The 23,459-nt window shown below is 38.5% G+C and overlaps 1 protein-coding gene across 2 annotated transcripts in view; it reads left to right on the forward strand.

The window, feature by feature from the left end:
- Window positions 1-503: 503 nt before the first annotated feature.
- The window catches only part of CUL2 (cullin 2), a 41,255-nt gene continuing 18,299 nt past the window's right edge, over window positions 504-23,459 (forward strand). Inside the window, exons 1-8 of one of the 2 annotated variants that reach the window (XM_066551567.1) lie at window positions 504-640; window positions 3,519-3,657; window positions 9,574-9,676; window positions 11,525-11,619; window positions 14,176-14,281; window positions 17,159-17,241; window positions 22,854-22,950; window positions 23,043-23,153. In XM_066551567.1, coding sequence (XP_066407664.1) covers window positions 3,539-3,657; window positions 9,574-9,676; window positions 11,525-11,619; window positions 14,176-14,281; window positions 17,159-17,241; window positions 22,854-22,950; window positions 23,043-23,153 — 714 coding nt within the window. In that variant the 5' untranslated portion in view covers window positions 504-640; window positions 3,519-3,538. Of the gene's footprint in view, window positions 641-735; window positions 850-3,518; window positions 3,658-9,573; window positions 9,677-11,524; window positions 11,620-14,175; window positions 14,282-17,158; window positions 17,242-22,853; window positions 22,951-23,042; window positions 23,154-23,459 lie in introns of those variants that run through there. The other variant, XM_066551558.1, reaches the window with a different exon arrangement.

Below are 23,459 nucleotides of genomic sequence, written 5' to 3' on the forward strand. Positions count from 1 at the left end.
GGCCCGGCGCGGTGTCCGCGATGCCCGCGGCTCCCACAGCGCGCACGTGCGCCCGGGGCACGTGAGCACGCCCGGCTACTTGGTCTCCACAGCGACTCTACTTTGTTACTCCCACCCAACAACTTTGTGTTGCCCCTTTCTTTCCGCCGGGGCGCCCACGGGGACGGCGGGCGCTCTGCCGACGCAGCCGGGGCCGGGGCGCTGCCCGGAGCGTCCCGCACCGGAGCAGGGCGCTGGAAGCTGGGGAAATTCCCTGCTGGGGCCGGCGGTGGGACGGGGACACTTCCTCCTTCTGAGGTAACGGCGACCTGCTGACACGAAGCCCGGGAACGCCGCGCCCGCGGGAGAGGCCCCGTGCCCGTTCCAGCCCCCGTGCCCCGCGACTCCATGTCGGGAAGGCGCGGGACGAGAACGGTCCCGCCATGGAGGCGGAGTGACGCGTGCGCGGCGACCGCCCCGCCGCTGGGAAATGCGACCGCCCGCGCTCGCCGTACAGTGCAGGCTGTACCAAACCCCGCTGCTCCGGCGGGGGAGGCTGCGATCGGAAAGTCACGGAGCGCCGGGACCCGTCGGCCCCAGCTCATCCTGCGGCCGGCGGGGAGAGCCCGGCGGAGAGAACCCGGGGGCGGCGGCGCCGCGGGTGAGGCGGCGGCGCGGCGGCGACAGCACCGAGCGGGGCCGCGGGGCCGCGGCCCGACCCCGGCAGTGGCGGCGCCGGCGGAGGGGCGGGGTGCGAGCGGCTTTGGGTAATGGCAGCGCTGTGAGGACGGAACGGGGCAGCGACCGCGGCCGAGGGCAGGAGCGAGGGAGGCCGGGCGGGGGTCACTGACTCGGGCCCCGGGCCGCCAGGTAACGCCCTCGCCCGGCCCGGCCCGGCCCGGCCCGCCCGCAGCGCTGGGGGGAGGGAGCGCGGCGCTCGCGGGGAGGTGGCGGTCCCGACGCCGCCGGGTGTGCGCGGGGGCCATCGGGCCCTGCCCCCGTCCGGCCCCGGAGCCGCCGCTGGCCCCCGCCCCGGGCCCCCATCCCCCGGCCATGCCTGTGCGGCAGCGCCCGCCCGCCGCGTCCTGCCCCGGGTCCTGCCCTTGCCCCGCGGCGAGGGCGCGGTGCGGCCTCTCCGGCGGGGCCGCTCATTATCCGCTGGCTGCCCCCTCCGCCAGTTTCGCTTTTGTTTTGGTGGAGGAGAAGGTGGGAGCGGGGCACAGGGCGGGGGCGGGCAGCACTGGTCACCTGTTTGACGCCAGTGCTCCTGCCTGTGGCTGCGTATCCGCCACGGGCTTGCGATGCTGCTTATCGAGGTGGTTAAACAGCTTGGAAATTTGGGGCGTTCTTTGATGCTGGATAGAATGCTATGTTTATTTGTGTAAACAAATATGTACAGTATGACAGTGTTGTGTTTTAAAGAATGAGGCGATGGAAGCAGCATCCTTTCATTATCGTGCCGAGTAAATATGTTTCAATAACATCTGTTTACCTTAGGGCTTATCAAACAGGTATGGCTTCCCATGCTCTAATAGTCTAAACCCTAGGGTAGATATTCTGCCATACTACAGTTCTTACCATGATCAATACAAGACATTTAATAATTGAAGTTGTTGGGCTTGTGCATTGCTGACACTGGAACACAGCATATCCCAAAAAACCCAGTGTCTTACAGTAAAAGTTACACCATACTTGTTAAAATGTCTGTAAAACACATTTAAGTTTATATTTCCATGAAAGTTGTAGGAGAATGCCAAGTAACAGTTGTCTTAAACTATTTAACTCCAGAATACTTGGATGACCATGTGGATGCTTTACACAGTATTAGGTTTTAATCATCCTGAACATGGTGATACTGATTGGGATCACCATGTTGGTATCACATTGGGATATACTGTAGGGAGAACGTTTTTTTCTCCCCTCCTTCTTCCCCTTGGTTTTGCTTGTCTTTGAAAAAAGGGCTCTTTTACCTTGGATGTACCACGTGTGTTTCCAAGACAGCAACTTCTAATGTAGCACAAGTACAGCTTCGTTACCACAAGCACTTATTATGATTTTTAATGTCTTTTGTGGACCATGATTATTTTTTCTTGGGGCCAGCTGGAAATGCTCTCGAGTTTTCCATAAGAGGGGTATTAGGGCTTTTTCAAGATTACCACTTCCCCCTCTCCCGTCCTGGAAGTGAACGTGGTCTGCCTTTGCTGAGGTTCACATTTCTATGAGACATACATCAGTGTGTTTTTCAGCTTACTTTCTTTGGTGGATCTTTGCTTTGTCACTTCTCACTGATTTTTCTGTGTAAGCTCCTGCTGACATATATGGATTGAATTAATAACCATGTTACAAATATCACAACATATACTGCAGTTGAGGAGCTTTAGTTAGAGGGGTGGGTTGTATGCATGCTAAAAGTTGCATCGGATTTTATTGCTTTTTTCTTAAATTGAGAAGTGATATATCCTGTGAGAGATGGTAGTGGTTAAGGTAGTAAGCTGGTTGCTAAGCAGTTTTTTAGCATGACATTTGATTCTTTCTCTTAATGAGGTCTGCCTCTTGGGCTCAAAGTCTGTCACTAGCTTTCTACTTTCCCTTCTGACCTTGAAATTTTGGAAAGACGAGTCACTTGTTCATCTGTTTGAAATGGAAATAGAAGTATTCTTTCCACTTTTTATTGTAGTCTTACAATGTCGTGTTTCTGAGCAGGAGCTAGACTTGCTTTGTGCATGGAATGTCACACATCAGGTCCTTTCTAGATTAGTGGAAATGAGGCCTTCACAGTTGTATCTTTTTAAAATCGCCTTATTTTTCCCCTAGTTTTATTTAGATAATTTGATGTTGAGTGCGTTTGGTTTTTTTTTTTGCAATAAATCTCTTCTGCTGTTTTTGCTAGGATATTACTAGCAGAGCTTCTGTATCTTCAAGCCATGTTTTACTTGAAAGATGTCACTGTCCTATTGCACAGTGCAGTAAGCTGCACAAGCTCTGCATATTGCCCTGTGTTTTTCTTTTTTTCATCCCAATCAAAGCTCTTTTGGGTTTTGTGGCTTTTCAAATGGAACACCAAAAATGTCTCATGAAAGCCTGAGGTGAACATAGGCTACAAACTGACAGTAGGAATTTCAGATACTCTGGTAATAGTTTAGTTTGTTCTTACCCCAAATTTTCTTACATACAGTTGAAACAGTCTTTGAATAAAAGTGATAAAAGTGAACAAATCAAAATTTACAGGAAAGTTGTTTTCTTCATGTGACAATCTTAAATGAATAGTTTGGTGAGATAATGAACTTTACAAAGCATGATGCTGTTAGATTAGTTGGTGTTTTGTTATAGGCTGCTCATGCCTATGGAACAATAATGTTCCATTCCAAAGCATTAAAAATGAGGGATTGTGAGCTTCATTTTGGAGGGGGTGGGTGTTCTTTGTGTCACTCACTCATAGTGGTGCAATGGTGTACAAAGTTTAAATTGAAAATTCAAAGGAAGTGTATTTTTTTTTAATGGTTGTGCAATGTTTTCTGACATGTTTAATTCTTCTACAGATTAACACTAAAGCCCCACAATGTCCTTGAAACCACGAGTAGTAGACTTTGATGAAACATGGAACAAACTTCTAACAACGATTAAAGCTGTTGTGATGTTGGATTATGTTGAAAGAGCAACGTGGAACGATCGCTTCTCGTATCCTTTAAGTGAAAAATCTGACTTAATGTGTTTGTGTGATGTGTTTAGCACAGAGTAAACCTGTGTTATGTAACTGATCTTGAGCAGCTTGTTGTTAGGCTGCACCTGTTATTAGGACTGTGAATAAGTTGAAAGGGATGGGAAATTCTGCATATTTGGGAAGTAATCTATGTGCAAATCACCATGCTGATAAAAAGTAAACTGGTCTCAGTTTTAGTCACTTTTGGAAGCTCTAATACTTAGCTTATGCTAAAGCTGTTCTTACAGGTATTGAAGGTCCCCTATTCTGACAATGAGGTTTTCTTGTATGTTTAAGTGTTTGTGTGTAGCCGAGGAAATACCCAAGACAGAGAGCACATCTTTAAAATTGGGATGTGGGGGATGATGAGGTTGTTCTGTGTAAAGATTTCTCCCTCTTCTTTGCATTTCTAACTGTACTGATAACTACCATACTAGACATTTCCACAGCAAGGATTTATTAAAAACCTTTCTTCCTTTCCCTCCACTATTACTGCCTTATTACTCATGAAAGTTAAGCTATATTTAAGAATAACTACTCTTTCTGCATTTGTATGATACTGCTGTTCAAGTCACAGCTGTACATACATTGTTGCAGAGGAAAGGTTTGTGTTTTACATGTAAAATGGACCTGTAATATTTTGCAATATTTAAGTTTCAATGAACTTCTTTTAAAAGAAGTATAATGTTTCTAACCAGTTATACTGTGCCTTGTGTCTTTATATTCATTAGCCATTACATCGTGGTGAATAATTGGAGAATTTTAGGAGGCTTTGCACCTCTTCTGCAGGGATTGGTCACAGTTGGGTTTAATTGCAAGGGGGAAGAATAGTTTAGATATATTTATTGATATGTTAATTCTTGTGGGTGAAAACAGAAGCACCTGAGAAGATCCTTAGACATAAGTTTTTACCAGATAAGCTTATTCTGTGGGTGGAGGCTTGACTCCAAAGTCTCATCTCATTCTGAACATGTTAACTGTTTCTCAGAATTGCTTTCCCATGTGCCTGTGTTTTGAGCATGTATGTGTGTATATGTACATAGCTCCTAGTTCTTGTGATGTTTTGTGGTGTAATAATCTTAAAGAGCTCTTTCATTTAAAAATTTTGTAATTAATTTCTGGGAGCATGATGTGTCACCTTGTACTAAAGTCAACTTCAAGCGACTCCAGAATTTAAAAAAAAATTTGAACTAATTAGGTGGGTACTTACATGCTGAGAAGTTGTTCTGCAGTCATTCTTTCCAAGCAGTTTTTGAGGATTGCATAATTCAGTCTTTATCAGGTGGTTAAATTCTGCAGCTTAAAACTTTAAACATTTAAACAAGGGTATCTAAAACAGATTTGAATATAAAATAAGAATTGTTGCAGGAGATGTTGTATTGATTCCTCATCACACTGTTTTGCTTACAACTTCTTATGTGGAGACCTTGCACACGAGTTTGCTGTTGATCCTCTTTTGGGATTTAGTCCAGTTGATTGAACATCAGAAAAGGATTGCTTATGAATAGCAGACTCAGGAGCAGTCTTGGAATAATCATTTGGCATGTAACTCTTAAGACCTTACTTAGTATCATCTCTTAATTACTTTCCTTGGAAAGTGGCACTATTAGTGCCTGATTTGGCACAGGCATGAGCCTTTTGGCTTATTGTCTGTGGCTGAATGGCCCAAGGAGTTTGTGTAACTTCCAGCTTGAGTGTTGGTTGTTTAGTATTTCTGCTTCCTATAACCAAACTTGGTGTTTTAACACAAGCTGCTCAATGCGTGCTTAACAACTTGGTGGAACTGGTAGTTCTATGCAGCCGGAATAAAAGCTTTTTCTAGGTTTTATACATAAAGAAGACTTTAAGGATATTTTTTTAAAAAATTGGTATTTAGAAAATACGTCATCTTGTTCCTTGTTAACTTTTTATTCTCTCTTAAATTTAATTGGAGTAGTGTTTCTAAACATCTACAGCAATTCTAAAGGAAATGTTCTATTAACTCTTTCTTATTGCTTAATCAGCACAATAGAAAGATGGCAAATTATTTCAATAAAACCCATTAATTTTTTCAGTAAAACCCATACAGGTTATTTCATTGATTATAGTATCAGTTGATCTTTGTACTGGATAGTCAACACAGTGATTTGGAAACAAAGGATAAGATACAGCAAGCAATCACTGTTTCAATCTGCATCAGTGTATTCTAAGAAGTGTTAGCTTTTCCTTGTGCTGTTTGGGGCAGCTGAGATCCAGTGGAGTATGGAAGCTGACAGTATTTTAGGGATAACAGGCTTGTACTGCACATATTCCACTTCTAGAAGTAATTTTTGCCCCACTAGTTCCCCAGAACTTGTTTGTCTTAACATAGTGTTTCCTTTGTAACTTATGGTAATTTTATTGTTAAACATGGCTTATCTTTAAATAAACATTTTACCTCATATTTGAAATGCTAGAATGGCAATGAGCTGGGAACCACAATGTTGTAAGAGTTAAAATCTTCTGGAAAAGATCACCTGAAAGACCATATGTCACTTTATTTAAAATGTGAGTCATCCTGATCCACCTTTGACCTTCAGATTTCCTTTTAAGATTCTCTGCAGAAAGAAATGTGTATGAACTTGTTTCATTGTCTGGTAAATGAGTGACAGTTATGTCTCTGTTTGAGGTGTTATTGTGAATACATTGTATCACTTTCAAGACTGCTCAGTGGGCATAGGAGTGCTTTTTAAGTTAAGGCTTAGTTGGAGTGGTAGATAGTTCTCTGTACTTTGGTAACTGCCTTTTAACTAGAACTTTTTTGAACAGGTAGAACATCAAGCTCTTCCTATTTTTGTCTTGGGATTTCTACCCCAATAAGTTAACATAAAATCAACAGTTTCCCAGAGACAGCTGTTCTTCAAACAGAATTATTTTAAAAGTATGCAGCATGGCCATCTGCTTTTTTTCACCATTTTTTCTCCAAATTTGTTCTCCCTCCTCTGATGAACTGTTTTGCAAGGACCCTATGATGAACCAGAAACTTAAACATTTATCTTTAAAAACAACTGGCCGAGAAGGAAGAGTAAATGAAGTTCGTATGGTCGTGATTCTTTCCGGCTAAGTCCTGAAAATCTCTACAAATTTTGGTTCTGTTACAGAAGATTGATAAATAGAAATTTTTGCAAAGCTCTACACTGGTTGCCCAGAGAAGTCTTAACTAGGTGCTTTTTTTAACTCCAATGACAATATTTGTGAGTTTTTATAGCCTTGGATATAGTATTTTCTTGTTGATAGTAATTTTGTTGTTGTTCCTTCTTAGTTTGGAAGTGCTTCAGTTTCCCATTGCTGGGTAATACCCCTCAAATAGCAACTACCAAAGCACTTAAGGGTCACAGAAAGGTTTTGATGTTCTTGTTCTCAATACTGAGTGAAGGCCCCTAGGCAGCAGTTTGGCTGCAGCTTCCTCTGGCCTTTCTCACCCTGCAAAACTGCATGCTGAACTGGAAGAACAGATGGCTTTCACCATTAAAGATAAATTATTGAACAGTAAAGTCTTCTTCCTGTTGTTCTATGGGACAACAGTACAGGAAAAATATGCTTTAAGTTTATGGAGTAAAATACCAGTGATGAATAGTGAGATTTTTTTCAGAGATTTTTTTTTTTGTTAAGAGAGTCAGAACACTTTGAAGATGACACTTCAAATTTGGATTCAGGACTCAGAGATAAAATGCATAAAGAAACAAGTACAAATTGAGCAAGAAAGAACAGTTTTGCTTCAGTCAGATATATTCCAGTCTCATGATAACTTTTCTTTTGTATAATTCCAGAGAAACTTGATATCCAGCAAGTAGTATTTGGTTTATACAGGAGGATTAGGTGCCTGCTCAAGTGCTTCTGTGATTAAGCTCTTAGTTTGTCTATCTGCTGATATTAAACACAGTGGCAAATGTCAAGAAAGAGTACTAGATTCAGCTTTCTTCATTTGTAAGAAAGTTTGTTCTCTAGAACTAGGAAAGGCATGTTTGGACGATGTGCATTTTCATGAAGGAGTAGAGATACCATTTTCATTCTTAATTAGGATTATTAAAACTGAGAAACTTGTTCACAAGATAAAATCAGAGATATTTGTTTGGTGCTTTCATCAAATAAACTGCCTTTGCTATATTCTTGTGCTGGTGTGGTGAAGACTGGCTTTTTCCTCTGAATTTGTAAGTTGTTCTTGTTGTAGAGATCTGTAGTTTGTGGTGATTCAGGTAGTGTAGTTGTGGATCAAAAGAGAAAAAAGTCATCCCCTTTGCTTGTGAGCAAATTATTAAGATTTCTAATTCTGAGATTAATTTCTCAAAAATAATCTTTGCATAATGAAGAGGCTTGTGGCTTGAATTATATTGAGGATGCATTTGGCTACGCACCATCCTTAGACTGAGAAAATTTGTTGGAGAGGGGAAAGTGTAAAAACCAATTATTCTTTTCAATCTCTTTAATAGAATATTTCATTCTTCACTATTTAAGTTTTTGATATTTTACTGGTCATTACTTTGCAAGCTGGTGTAGTGCAATGGTAGCTGCTGTTACAGAGCAGTGGATGTTGCCCATTATGTTTCACAGTGTTTCCATTTAACACTTTTTGCTGTTCTGAGGAGAATTTTAGCAAAGATGATCTATACGAGTGAAATAATGTACTCTAATTTAGATTCTGGTTGGGGTCTCAGATTCCAGTTGCCAGATAAAGGGTTTTTTCCTAATTAGTTCTCCTGCATCAGAATCTTTTTTGTTTTGAGTAGTAATTCTATATAAAAAATGAAACACGCATTTGGACAAGCTGTGTGAAGAGAGCTTGACACTGTTCTGTAGATTATCAGGTGACTCTTCAACTGTCTGTCTTCTACCTCCTTTCACACAGGCATGTGCTTTTTTAGGGTAGACTAGAGGAAAGATCTTGTGTCTTCCCTTGATTGAAGTGATATACTAAATTATTGATTTCTACCATGGCTTGCTTTATAAAGTGCCTAGGCTTAGTGCTTAAGCCATGTTTGAAAGTAATTCTTGCACAATCTCTTTATTTCTCACAGTTGTTCATGTGAAACTTGACCTAATCTTTGCTTGACTTTTCTGAAAGCAAAGTTCTCAGTCATAACTTATCTTCCTCAAATTACTCTTAAAACTTGATACAAACCAAAAGTGTAGCTCTGCAAGGTAGTTTAGGGACAAAACCACCTTCAGGATGGCTTAACAGGTTGCTGCTGCCTGTTTAAATTATCAAGTACAACTGTTTTTTGTGGCTGTGATCCAAACAGGATTACCAAAATTATAATAATGGTTAAAAAGAATACATACTTCGTTTTATCCACACCACCATTGTGATTATTTAATTTTCAGTGTCCCCTGAAATTGTTTTACCTGTGGAGGTGAGGGCAAAATGCAGGGACAGTAAGTTATTTTGGACTCCAGGAAGGAAAACTTGAAGTCAGCTTCACCACGTGTTTGCTCTGCTCTGTACTTGACTAATCATGTTCTTAATCTAATTAGTGCTTCTTTCCATTATATGAGAAGAGTTTCAGTTCATGTTGGCTGCAAATGCAGAAGAATGGTACATGAAAGCTGCTTTTCACCTTGAGATTATTGTATATTATACATGGCAAATAAAGGGTAGGAGCCACATCAGTATGGGGCTATCAGAAGTTTCAAGATCTTAGCTCTAACATTGCCTCAGCATTCACTATTTAAAATTTATTATCAATGCTGTAAACTTGGATTTTGCACAAGCCAATAGTTACATTAATTTCAGAAAATTATCCATTTTATCTTTTTTGCTTGATGTAAAAAAATCTCCAAAACCTAAACTGCATGTGTGGAGAAGAAAGGGTTCTTTAAATCATAAACTTTGTTGATATATTTTCACACTTTATTACAAACCTTGACTTTGAGCCCAGAGACATTTATGCTTTGTGTGTGGCTTATCCTGAACCTCTTGGAGAGAGACTTTATACTGAGACTAAAATTTTTTTGGAGAATCATGTACGCCATTTGCACAAGGTAACCTGTACAGTTCCTGATGTCCATGTAGGTGTTCTTCATCCTTTTTTTGACTTTTTGTAGGCCTTATATGAGACTAAATCACAGATGACAGAGTTGCAGAGACACAATACTTGTGTATATGAAATATGTAACACATGTCACAACATGTACACAAATGTAGGCAGGTATTATAGATACCTATTGATATGCAACACAAAAGAAATAATTTTCTTTCTAAGCCAACAGTTATGGTTTATGCAATATATTCATTGGCTTGAAAAGCAAGTTCTTTCTTTTACATTGAATGATTATAATCAAACAAGTTAGAGAAACATCTTCATTTTGCAAATGTTCTGTAGTTTGTCATTAGCCTTCTGTTTCAACAGAAATGTATCTGCTCTAGTGTCTTGGAAACTGATTGTATATACTCTTAAAAAATAAACAAAACCTTCTGAAAGATGTGAGAGATAACACAAACACTTGGGAGGAGAGGAAATAATGGCAAATCATTTATTATGACAACAATATTTGTATGTCTGTATAGCTGTGAGTTAACTTCTGTTTCATCAGCTAAGACAGCAAATTTCATTAGAATTATGATTCATCATGTTTAGTAGATAGGAAAGATGAATGGTGCCTCCATCTATATCAGTGAAAAGAGAAGTAGATTTAACTAAGATGCTTATAGGTATCTTTAGTGTCTTTATAGGGAGCAAAGCATTGCAAATTCTGCAGAGTGCTGCTAAATGGCCTCATGCTTAGGTACCAAGTATTTGACAAGATAGACTGGGTGTCTTAATGGGCAGTTCCACTGGTTACAGAGAGGATAATTCTGGCACTCTATAGACTAAATCAATTCACTAAACTAGCAGAGAACTCTGCCAAATAATTTCTTCCTCATTTATTTAGTGAGCTGAATGAGCTCACTTAGGATAATCAGGCAGGTGCCAGCATAGTGGAAGCTTTGGGAAGTAGCAGAAAGCATACATCAGGTTTTTAAATTGACTATCCACTACTTGTCTCTGAGATAACGTTGGAAAACCTTTGCAAAATGCATGCAGCAGAGTAAAGCATTCTCAATTCTGTTTTATCTACCAGCTTTCATATTTCATAATTTTTTTACCCTTTTTTGCATTTTTTGCATGGGCTCCTTTGCTGCTTGAGCCAGATTTTAAAATTATAAATTCTAGAGAGAATTAAAGTTGAATTCCTAGGATCTTGTCCCCCGTCACCAGTCATACTAATTAGTTTAAATTGTTGAACTTCCCTGAAGTATGAATCTATTTTGATAAGTTCACTAGCTTTTTAGATGATGATTTGCTTAAATTTCAAAAGATTTGGGCCTAGATTTGAAAAAGTTTAATGCTTTTTTTTTCATTTACATGTATCTGTGCTTTGTTAATCTTGTTTTATTCTGTGATTCTTGGTAAGTGTGAGGACTTGTCTCTCCAGTAAGACATAGTGGTTTTAAATGGTTATAGTTGGGCAATTCTTCCAGTGTGCGGTGCATGTGGCTGGGTGAATATAAAACTGATCTGTGTCAGTGAGAGAATGGTTCTGTGAGTTATCTCACCAGTTTGATGTGAGAATATGAACCAGGCTTATTCAAGCAGGTATTTCTGAAAAGATCAATAGAAAATAATTCGGTAGAGAGATAGCTATTTTTAAATGCAAAATAAAGCAAGTCCAGGTGTTCTAGCTGGCTTACCAAAACTTAGTAGTATTAAGGTGTGTTAGCTTTTTGGTCATTGCCACAATTCTGAATATGCAAATACTATTCCAAAATTGTAATCCCATGATAACTTCCTAAGTATGTGTGCTATTTTCATACTAATTCTGGTGTGTGGGGTGTGTGTGCCTTCACAGAGAGTTCTGGAAGCTGAAGAACAAGTACTGGTTATGTATCACAGATACTGGGAAGAGTATAGCAAAGGGGCAGACTATATGGACTGTTTATACAGGTAAGCTTTGCAAAAGAATTGTTAAACCTTTGAAATTAACATGAAATTTAACATGATCTGCAGGTTAAGTTGAAGAGTGTTGAGAGAGAAATAGATGAATATGCCTCAGGTTAATTTTGGAGAGAATATAGTTATGGTAGCAGAACATGAGCAAAAAGGAATAATGCCTCAACAGGTAAGTATCCAAGACAGTTCCTAAAATTCTTTCATTACTAATATATTCTGCTTGATGTTGCAGTGCCAAATATGTTGGTGCTAATCAACCCTGCAGTGTATAAGCTCATAATCCTATGAGTTCTACAGGGATGACACTGTACTGCAGTTTGCAGTTGAACCAGCATGGTTTGAGTCAAAGCTTTGGGATATTCTACTTTTTATGAATCAGTTGGAGTTCTTTTCTTATTGCATGCCTGCTCTGAAACAAGTACCATAATTTAGTTGACTCGGTTGTATCCCAGCTTCTAGTTTGTATAATTCTTCCAGCAATGAAAACTGATTAATATCTATAGGTGGTAATCTGAAAATTATTTTCAAATAGATTCCCTTAAAATTTAATTAGGCTTGCATCTCTGCTTCTAACCTGATAGTCAATATTTGAAACACTACTCAGATGTGAGACACTTTTGAGCAAAATTCCTAAAATGTGAGATCGATCATGTAATTGGAAAATGAGTTGAATCTTTTCTTCAGTGTTTATTTTGGTTTATTTTACCTATCCTCCTTGGTGCATTTTGCTAGGAAAACAAATCTGGATTCAGTTTGAAAATGAAAATCCCACATGTGCTTGACTAAACCAAGGTGATAAAACTGATGGAATAAGGAACACTGAAAGAAACTTCTTCAGATAAATAAATAATAATAAATAAATAAATAATAGATAAAACCATTGCTGGACAGGCCTTACCAGTGTCTTGGTGCTGTAACTGGTTTCACAGGTACTTTAAAAAAATCCAGTCTGTGTACTTTAATTTCAAGTGATTGGGAAAGTTTCCTTATCCAGTAAATTGAAATTAAGTCATTGAAAAAAAAAAACAAAAAAAAAACCCCACAACAAACCCCAAGTGTTATAATTTTTCATAATAAAATCCTGAAAACTAAACACACATGGTGCAGCTTTTGCTTTGTTCCATTTTGTCTTTAAAATATTTATAATAATACCAGCGTATCATGGTATAGCAATTTTTAGTTGTACATGCTACTTTGTACGTGCTGATGGAAGACAGACTAAGTGAGGGGAGTGCAGGACTTTCCTTCTTAGCAAGTTTAACAAGAAAAAGCAGATTGGCAGCTGTTGGCTTTGTTCACATGGGGGAAGATGGGAAAATGCCAGCAAGGAGCCTGGTTACAGGACTCTGTAAGAGTCTGAAAGTAGCTCTGAAAGTGGCTGCTGAACTCCAGTTTGTCACCACTGCACTTTGACAAGTCTTCCTTCTTTGGACCCTGTGGTGTCCTAAATTCTTTCAAGTTCACAGGATTTCACAGTGTGTTCATCCTTTTCTCCTTTGCTTGGCTTTTGCCTTCATGTCAAGAGTGTTCAGACATTTCTGATCTGGTGCAGCCTCTGAAGCCTGAATCTCTTAAAAGTGCTTCAGTAATTTTGCTCTTCTCACTGTCTGAAACTGAGCATCTCAAAACTCCTGGTTAGATCAGAAATTTAAAAAACTGTCTCAGTTGCATCATTTAAACATTTCTAATATAAGAAATATTGTAAGTGTCGTTGGGAAATATATTCTAATTTTTTCCCAGTTATCTGGGAAAGGAGAGAATGGTTCCATTTAAAAATGTTACAATATTTGTTATGTGGGAATACTGAGAGTCAAGAGGGATGTTTTAGCAGGTCTTGCACAGAATCCATTTTGTGTTCTGTATAAAAACTATGCATACAGTAGTGAATACTGAATTTCAAAATAGCATTTATAGCATTTCTTCTTTATAGCTGTTACTTAAAATAATTTCTGAAAATCCTTCTCTTTAAAATTTGTAATCTGACTGTTAGCTAGTTACCATGACCTGAGCAAGATATCGTAACAGACAAAAGTTTGCCCTGTTAAAATGAGCAGTACTTCTGCATTTCAGTCTGGGAGAAACATAGAAGAATAAACAGTACAGGTAGAAGGAAATACTTTTAACTTAAATATATACAATAGTAGGCATATTTTTCTATCATTAAAATAAACTATTAGCACTCTAATTCTAATCAATGAGTTTAGAAGTTATTTTGCACATATATGTATGTATGAGTAACACATGTATGTATGTATGTATAAGCAGTGCATGTTGAAAGGTTGGATTCTTACACAAATATATTGCTCACCAAGAAAATGCTGGCAGTGATATTTCAGGTTCCTGTTTGATCTGTTACCAACACTACTGTTCTAATCTGATGGAAATTCTTTCAATGTCATTTGGATTGTAACATTTTTCTACAAATAGCAATGGCATTGGTTTAAGGAGATGATATATTTTGTGATGTGAAAGACATTCCATAATTCTGAACTTAATTTAAAAAGCCTTTTATTTTTGCCTGTTTTGATGAGGATATCCTTATTTCTATAGGTACCTCAACACACAGTTTATTAAGAAGAACAAATTGACTGAAGCTGATCTTCAGTATGGTTATGGAGGGGTGGATATGAATGAACCTTTGATGGAAATTGGAGAGGTAGGTATCTCTGAAAGTGGAGTTAGCTATAAACAGTATTCAGAATGCTATGAGATCGGCTTTGTCCTTGAAAATTTTCACTTTTTTATGTCACAGAAATATTGTAGATGTAAGCACTGTTCCACTTGTAAAATGAGATTACAGTTTTGGTGCAGAAAAATAAGAGTGACCTGGCAGGGAAAAGAAGCAAATACAAAAACTGTTGGAAAACTTGGGTTTAAAATGTGATAATAGAAACACTTTGCAAAGAAACTTTAGATTCTTAAGTGATACTGCTATCTAGAAAACATATTGAAGCAACAGTATACTTCTGGTTTTGGAAGCCCTTGAAATATTAGTTTTTAGGCTTCTATTTCTTGATGTGATAAAATATAAAAGCTTTTCTTGAGAATCTTAAGGCAGTAAAGTTAATATCTGTTCACAACTGGTATAGGATTAGGTTTATAGCAGTCACTCCTTTGTCCTGAAAAGTAGTGGAGACTTAAGTCCTACATTCATGTATTAAATTACAGCACTATTTTGGTGAATTCATTGCTCCATTTCTTGACCTACAAGGCACTTGGCAAGATTGTCAAGTCTTTGTTTTGAAAGCATTCACTCTTTCATTATGGTTCCTGTAGGATTCTATCTTTTGTTCTTTGGATTGTACAAGGGCTCTAGCAGAAGTCAAATTATTTGTTGTTCATCACTTTAGAATGGAAATTACTGTTTATGCCATTTTAGATGACTGAAATGATCTGGCCTTTATCTACCCAAGGGCAAACATGTTTATTTTATGTATAGTTCTCTTCAGTCTCAGCATGAAGTTACAGAAATAATGCCCAGTATTTTTAGAAGCAGAACTGCACTCTCTGTTCTGAAGTTTCGGTCTCAACACAACTCTTGTGTGGTAACAAAACTTTGGGAGCTTTTCAGTAATCTTAAACAAGTCCATTCTTGCTCAGTTCTTCTGAGGGGTGTAACAGTAGGTCTGTACATGGGAGCAGAGCTGTGTGTGTGAGGTGTGGGCACAGCTTCAAACAGTTCTTCTTCCCCCAAGTGTTCCAGACATTCAGTAATTGTACTAGGAAATATACAGGATGAGATAAGTTAATGAAAATAGTATGCCAGTGCTTGCAAGTGCTTGCTTTTTTCTTCTCTGTATGTTATGAATGCATGGTGAAGGACACTGCTTTTCTGAGTTGAGTTCCTATCACTGATTTCAAACTCCTGAGTTTTCAATGGCTCTGTGGGAGCCCTGAGCTAGAAGATATTTAAGATGTGCTTTCTGGGCTTTTTCCCTCCAGAAATAGGTTCTGGAAAATGGAGAAAACTGCCACGTTCAGTATTGCCAGTCTAGATGGAGAAGTAAGATGAGTCCCTATTCTGAAGTGGGAGAAACTGTCTTGAACTAATACATCAAGTTGCTGGATTGATCTGTCTATAGTTTATTTGACAAGAGAATTCCAATAGGTGATTTACTTTGCTTCCCACTGGTAGCTCATATGTCAGAAGGACCATGCTAGACACCACATTGCAGAATTGATCTACCTGAGGTTGTTTCTCTTCACCTCATAGTCACAAAATGTGTCAGTTCTTTTCCATTTTTTTTCCCTCCTTTTCTTCTGTCTCTGCAGAGCTGGCTTCTTTCAGCTGGCTTCTTTCATTCTGTACTGGATGAGTTCCTGTTGTCTTAACTGTTCTCCAGCTACTCTCCACAAGATAAGACAGTGAAAATCACTCCTAAGACAACTTTGGTTTCAAAACATGATCTGTGTTTGGATTTATAAGCAAACCTTTACCTCTCCTGTAGCCTCTTATGGTGCAGTTGTGTCAGGTTTACTTTCTGTATTGCAGCGTGGGTGCTGAATAGCTGTGACAGTTGGAACAAGTTGATTTGTCTGCATTTTAAAAAGGAAATTTATTTCACAGAGTCAAATTGGCAGTTGATAGCTATGTGCCTGCTTTCAGTTAAGACATACCTGATGGATAGTTTAATTTTTAAATCTAATGACCTGTTAGTTGTATCAAAGCTTTCTTAGAAGCAGTATTCCCTCTGTCCTTCCTGAACTGTGCAGTTTTATTTTTTCCCAGTCTGCTACTTCCTGGCAGGTGTTTTTGGAGGTCTCCTATGTGCAGTTATTCTCTGTATATGAGGGATCACATTATCCCTTTTGGGCTTTAAATCTGACTTTGATTCAAGTGCAAAAGCTCATTTGAACTATTGCAACTGTGTTTTTTAAAATGGTATATCTTGGGAGCAATGGCTTCACCCATAAGAACTGATGAATTCTGGAATTGATTTGAATTCCATTTGAAGCCAAATGTTAGCTTGCCAGTGACTTTGCTTAAGATGTAAGTATCTTAGTTTGGAGGTGTTCTTTGTGTGTTGGATGAAGGGATTCTGTATCTTTGACTGTGACCTCTGACAGAATGGCCAAGAGAAATTCCCTTTTGTTGGCTGAGGCTTATTTTGCAATCATTGTTAGAAATACTGGTGTTTGTACACATTCAGACCCTTTGGTTAGAAAGGTATGTTACTTACCTATTACTGTGCAGGTGTTTTGTTTATGTATAGTCTCAAAATCTGCCCTTGTAACCAACTCCTTGTTTGGAGTCCTTACATGCATTTGAGAATACTTGGAGTAGAACCAAGGAATGAATCAGGTCTATGAGATGTGTAGGAAGAATGCAGGCTGGGAAGCCAACATTCACATACTGCCTGACTAGGGAAAGAAGAGCTTACATAACAACTGGATTTTTAAAATCCTGAAAATTTTAAAATCCTGAATGGGAATTGTGTCATCTTTGGTACTGTTGTGAGTTTGGTGTGGTGGTTTTTAGGGTTTTTTTTAAATGTACTTTTTATTGATGTAAACTTGTGTTGTGTCCTGACAGCTAGCTCTTGATATGTGGAGAAAATTAATGATTGAGCCACTGCAGGCCATCCTTATTCGGATGCTCCTCCGAGAAATAAAAAAGTGAGTGTTTGATTGTTTCTTGCTTTAACATAATGTGGGGCTATTGCACTTTTTATTTACTTGGAAAATCTGTGGACTTTGACAGAACTGTTTTGGTTCTTCTAAGGTAACTTCTTTTCTGATGGTGATGGTCTATCAGCTTTTCTTGTTGTAGCTGTGTATTTGTGGCTTTCATGTGTAAAAAAGGCAGTGAATTCCCTGTAACCACAGAGCAGTGATCCTTCTGTTTCAGCAACCCTTCTTATCAATGGGATAGGAGAGGAGTTGGAATAAATGTCCAGCTCCCATAGGATGCCTTTTGCCTTTTTCTCCACCTGATGCTATCTGCCTTTAGCTTTTGTGCTGTCAGTCAAGTTAAGGACCAGGCCTTGGGCAAAGATTTGCCAAAGCCAGAGAAGCTGTGTTTGCATGGAACCCAGAACAATTCTTGCAAGTGACAAAGCTTCTGGGTTTCTGTTTTTCAGATCAGTACCTTCACTTAACATTTTTGGTGTTTCACTTGAATAAAATGAAGATAATTAATTTTTGTAGTTTGAAGGAAAGTTATTATTTTCTTTCTGAATATCTTTTTTGTTTTAATACTACTAAACAAAGCCAAAGAGCTTGGGACTCATAAAGCTTTGATTTAAAAATTTTATTTAACTTCTAAAGAAGCTAATTTATGAATAAACAGAAATTCTGGATCTATTGCAGATCTTGTGCATAGTTGCAAGTTTCATCAGTTTCTGCACTCCTACCACTGTTTAGGATACAATACTCTGGAGTTGTCTAATGATTGGGGTTTCTAAAGTGATTACTCAGGTGATCAGACTGATGTAGGTAAACTGAGGGGGACAGGTATTTTGGCAGATTGAGGTTCCTTGAACATGCACTTGGGTCAGAAAAAAATCTATAAGGTGTTAAAAACCTAATTTTAATAGTTTAAAAAAAAATTGTATTTTTCATCCCTGAATAAAATATTTGACAATAAAGAAATGGATATGATGTCTCTTTTGGATGGCATTTCTGAAGCCAGGAAGTATTTCTTTGCTTTCACTTGTTGAATCATGGTTCCTTTGTAACCAGGATTAATAGTGCTTTATCCATTTTTACTTCAACTATTTTTACTAAATGGAGATTCCCTAATTCATGGTGAAGAACATTCTCCTTTGTTACATCAAGCACAATGATGCTGGAGACTTGTCTTACTTAATGTATGTACTTCACTGGTGGGTGGGAGTGGAAATGTGTGTGAAAACCTTTTTCAACAGGTATCTGATGCCCCTTAAAATAATGGTCTGTATTTGGCTTGAAGCTGATTGCAGCCCTCCCCAGGGCGTTTAGATCAAGGCTGTCACTGGCTTTTGGAGGTGTTAGATCTTGAGACTGTAACAACTTGAAATAATTTGTTACTAAACTATTTGGAAACTTTGAAATAAAGCTTTGGTCCTTGTCTCTAATGGTTGGATTTGGATTTTTCTCCATTCTTTATTAGGGAGTCTTTTGTGTGATCTCAGAGAAGTTAATTTAGTTCTGCTTCTCAAAATATACATCCAGCAACTGATATTAAGTTTCTTCTAGCCACTTTGTGATCTGCATATCATTTAATTAATTACATATGAGAGAACTATTTCTTGTAGCTGTTTTTTGTTCCTGCTGTCATGAAATGCAGTGCTTCCTGTGGGGATTCTGAGGATGGCCTTTGCATGTAACAATAGGCTTGTTGCTTTTCTTTGCTGTAATTTCTGTGGTCAATACAGTTTTTAAGAGGCAGTTTTAAAGATGCTGCTGTAAGTGATCTAAATGTCTTTTAGTATTGAGTTCAGTAATTCAGGGATTAAACAAGGTGCATATCATAAGTTATATCTGTCAGACATGTAAGAATATGCATGGGAATAATATAACTTAAAAGTTTTAATAAAATTGATAATACATGGATATGCTTAAAAACTCCTCTATCTACACGTTCCTCATAGTAGTTGTTTGTGCATGGTTCAGTGCTTAAAAAAATTAAATTAATGTAGCTGAACTACTTCTAGGCAGGAAGTTTGTGTAGCATAGAACAGTATATGGAGTTGATAACCAACACTATAGTCAATTATTGCATATAAAAGTAGCTTTCTTACTGTAGTGGAAAAGATAGGGAAGCAGAGCCACAAATTCTTCTTTCAAATGTTACTTTATCAGTGTATTTAACTGGATTTTTAAGAAGATTTCTGACTACAGCCTTGAGCACACCAACTTTTTAGAAGCTATAAGCTTGTGCAATACATTATGCATTAAAACTGACAATAAACTTTTTTTTATACATGAAAATAAAGAAATACAAGTAGTGGCTTCTGGCTCAGCTGAACAAGATGGCTTAACTGATCTAAGAGTTTACTGACACCAAAAAGGAGCAGGCTGTGTGCTCTTTTACCTTTCATGTGCTGAATTTGGTGCTCACCTAGTTCCTTAGTGACCCAGCTGAACTGCTAATGTTACAGAAAACCATCTTGGCTAATGTTTCACCAGGCTGGCACAAATCAATTCAGCAAGCATTAGATGAGTGCCAAAGCAAAGGAAGAGAGATGGAGGGCTGTGACTGAGCAAAAGGGAACAGGATTAGCCCCCTTGAACAGCAGAGAATTCTTAAATCACTTAAGCCTGTCTTGTCTGACTGCACTCCTAATACAGAGTTCTGAGTGTAAGACTTCATCCCCCTTCCTCTAGCCCAAGCACTCCTCCTACAAGGTGAGCTGAATATTAACTTAAGCATTCTTGTTTCAACACAACAGGAAGCTGACAACGTCTTGAATTGTGAGAAAATTAATCTATGAAATTCTTAAACAGAAATAATTTGGAAATTTCTCAAGTGCTATCTTAAATGACAGTGTGATTAGTACAGACTAACTGAGAGACTAACTAACTTCTCTACTAACAATAACTAACTCTTTCTGACTAACTGGACCTATTCCTGTCTAAGCTGATACATTATCTGTACCATTTGTTTGAAATTAAAGCTATTGGAAGTTCTTTTTTAAAATGTTTGGAACAGTCTCATCTAGTTGACAATGAATTCTGTAGGTAATAGGCCTTGAAAGACCCTTGGTCTGACACAGCAGAGCACTTTTGAGTGATGGAATCTTGTTTTAATGAATTTGATATCTAATTATTGTACCTGAAACTTTAAAAATGTTCTTCTTTGGGGCTGTAGTAATACACTGTACAATGCATGTTGAACATCCATGTTAGCTTGAGCTTGAAGATAGGAACAAGATGGAGTTAATATAAACCAGCACAACTTTCTTGTGTATGTGTTTTGTAGCTTTCTCCATTTCTTTCAGAAAAAAATAACTTGTCACCACCTGAATTAGTGGAATTTGTGTTTCTAGCACTTAATCTTTTTATCCAAATTCCTTTCCTGTAGCCAAGATATCCTATGAAATCCCCGCTTCAACCTGTGTTGCAGTTGCTCTGTAGCTTTATGCATCTGTATTGCTTGCTGAGTGCTGCCAAGAAGGAAAATAAATGTTTCATAGACTTCTACCTTTGCAGGGTCACCAATTCCATTTTAGTGTGGCAGTTGTTCTTACTACTACAGCTTTTGTGAAAGTCATCCTTAAAACTTCTGTCAAATTTTTTTGACATTTGCCCTACACATTCCTGGGAGCAGAGTGCCATTGGTGTAAATAAAAACCTGAAATGGCTGCCAGAGCAGGCAAGGCCTGTTCTGTGCTGGGTTTGTTTTCATTTATTACCTTTGAGCCATCTGACCTCTGCTTCAAAAGCTTGTTTCCTTCCATCCATCTTTTCCATGGAGCATGTCTCCTGTACTCATACAGCTCTTTCCTAATGTTCCTTTGAGTCTCCCTTTGGGTCTGGGCATGACTTCCCCCTCCCCTCCCACACATGTATGGGCTAAGGTCTGAACTGGCCTGTGAACTGAGCAGAGGGAAGCTGGGGCTTGAGCTGTTCCTCCAGTGATGCTGCTTGTGTTTGTGTACCAGGTCTAGAGCCCTGCATGTGACAGCTGGGCTGGGCTGTCTCTTGCCAGAGCCCCATTTGTATATTTGTATAATATCCTCAGCTTTTAGTTCTGTGCCTTCCTGGGCTCCATGGCCTAGCCCTGTGTTTGGGCTGCATGCACCCTGCAGCTCTCTGTGTTCCTGGGCCCCTCTGGGCTGGAGGTGCAGGCCCAGGGTATGTGGGACTTCTCCCTTCTGTGATTCTGTGCTGCTGCCTCTGCCATCATAAACCAGACCCTGCAGAGAGATGTTGGCAAGGATGCCATTGCGTGTACCCAAACCCAGGTTTATGCCATGGTTTGGCTCCCACAACCAGAGGAAATCTTCCTGTTCCCTGTGTGAAAAAATCAGACCATCCCTGCTGGAACCCATCAGTTCAGTTCATTTGTAATGGATAATAAAAATCAGACCATCCCTGCTGGAACTCATCAGTTCAGTTCATCTGTAATGGATGATAAAGCTGCAAAAACCATACAGTGACTGTTCATTATCTGTTAAGAGAGCTAATTCTTTACACCTATCCTAAGCTTAGGTTTTCAGAACAGAGAAAGCAGTAGTGTTTGAAAGCAATATCAGTGATTAACAGTTGTGAATACATGAGGATGGTCTGGTGTGCATAATACAATGACTGCTGGTGTGGCTGTCCTGGTAAACCTCCACAGCTCACAGGCATCCTCTGGAGTTTTTCCTGATTACAAACCAAAATAAATGACATTAGCAAAATTACTTCTCTCCCATTTCATCTCTACCTATATGGGTATATGGTAATGTTTGTCTTCAATGCTTAATCGTAAATACACTTTTGTCAATCATATTTTAGTCCTATTTAACACCTTAGGAGTTAGAGAATATTTTTTACTTAGTTGTAAAGTACATATGAACAGTGGAATTTTTAAAGAACTTTTCGTGTTTTAAGAGGAAGTCTGTGCTGTTTTGAATGCTGGTTATTTCCCAGTCTTTGCAAAGGACTGAGCACTAGTCCTTTTAGCATGCAAAACACTCATTTTAATTACTTCTATTTTCACCTGAATGGAACTAAAGACAACATTTTCTTCACTTCAGTTCCTTCATTTGAAGCTTAGAACTTGACTGGAAGATGTAAAGTTTTCCTTTTCTGTATGATGTATGATTAAATATTGTGACATAATGGGCTAGGTGTGTTATTTATTCTACTTGAAATCTATATGTTGATTAGTAAATATTCAGAAAAGAAAACAGCATGCTCCTTGCTGTGGTTCTGGTAAAAAGGATGGATTTTTTGGAAGGGGCAAGAGTGTGAAGGTAGTCTATGTAATAAAGGCTACAAATAAGAGATGGAAATTACTGTAGCTTTTAAACTACTTACATAGAGTATATAATTTGGAATACTTAAGATCCTTAGCAAATACTTGGAGATTTCATGACCTTTAAATGCTTTTGGATGTTTATGAATAACTATCTCAACAATTTAAATGTATATGAGAGAAAAAAGTGCATTTTTTATTTTAAGATGAATCTTCTTTAATTTTGCCAATTTGAGCAGGGGAGTTTACTGGAACATGTTTTCATCCAGTTTTATTTCATTTGGCTGTAGATGAGTTACACCAGATACCTGCATTCTTATAAATACTTCTTTGTCTATTTCAGTGATCGCTGTGGAGAAGACCCAAACCAGAAAGTAATCCATGGGGTTATTAACTCCTTTGTTCATGTTGAACAGTATAAGAAAAAATTCCCCCTAAAGGTAGATACACATTTCTGATTATGTATTTTTAATTTAGAATGTCAGTCTAGTATATACATTATTTGTCCTTTAAAAAAAATTCTCTCTTCTAGTTTTATCAGGAAATTTTTGAGTGTCCTTTTCTGAATGAAACAGGGGAGTATTATAAACAAGAAGCTTCGAACTTATTGCAAGAGTCAAATTGCTCACAGTACATGGAGAAGGTAAGAGATTCTTGAATACACATGCAATAATTAAAATCATTTTACTGATGATACTTGTTGCCCTCTACAGTTCTCATAGTTGTTCTTCATGTTATGCTTTCATGTAATTGAAATGGTACTTTTTAGTGACATGGTTAATCTGAACATAGACTACAAACCTTGCTATGAGTGGACAGTCAGTATCAAAATATTTCAAAATAAATGATGACTCAATGGCATGAAAAGTGGAAAAAAAGTCAGAAAAATAAAACACATCAGGTTGATTAGTATTACTTCCTCACTTCCTTATTTTCTTTCAGTTTGGAG

The sequence above is a fragment of the Molothrus aeneus genome, chromosome 1, assembly GCF_037042795.1.
Source record: "Molothrus aeneus isolate 106 chromosome 1, BPBGC_Maene_1.0, whole genome shotgun sequence".
NCBI classification, from domain to species: Eukaryota; Metazoa; Chordata; class Aves; order Passeriformes; family Icteridae; genus Molothrus; species Molothrus aeneus.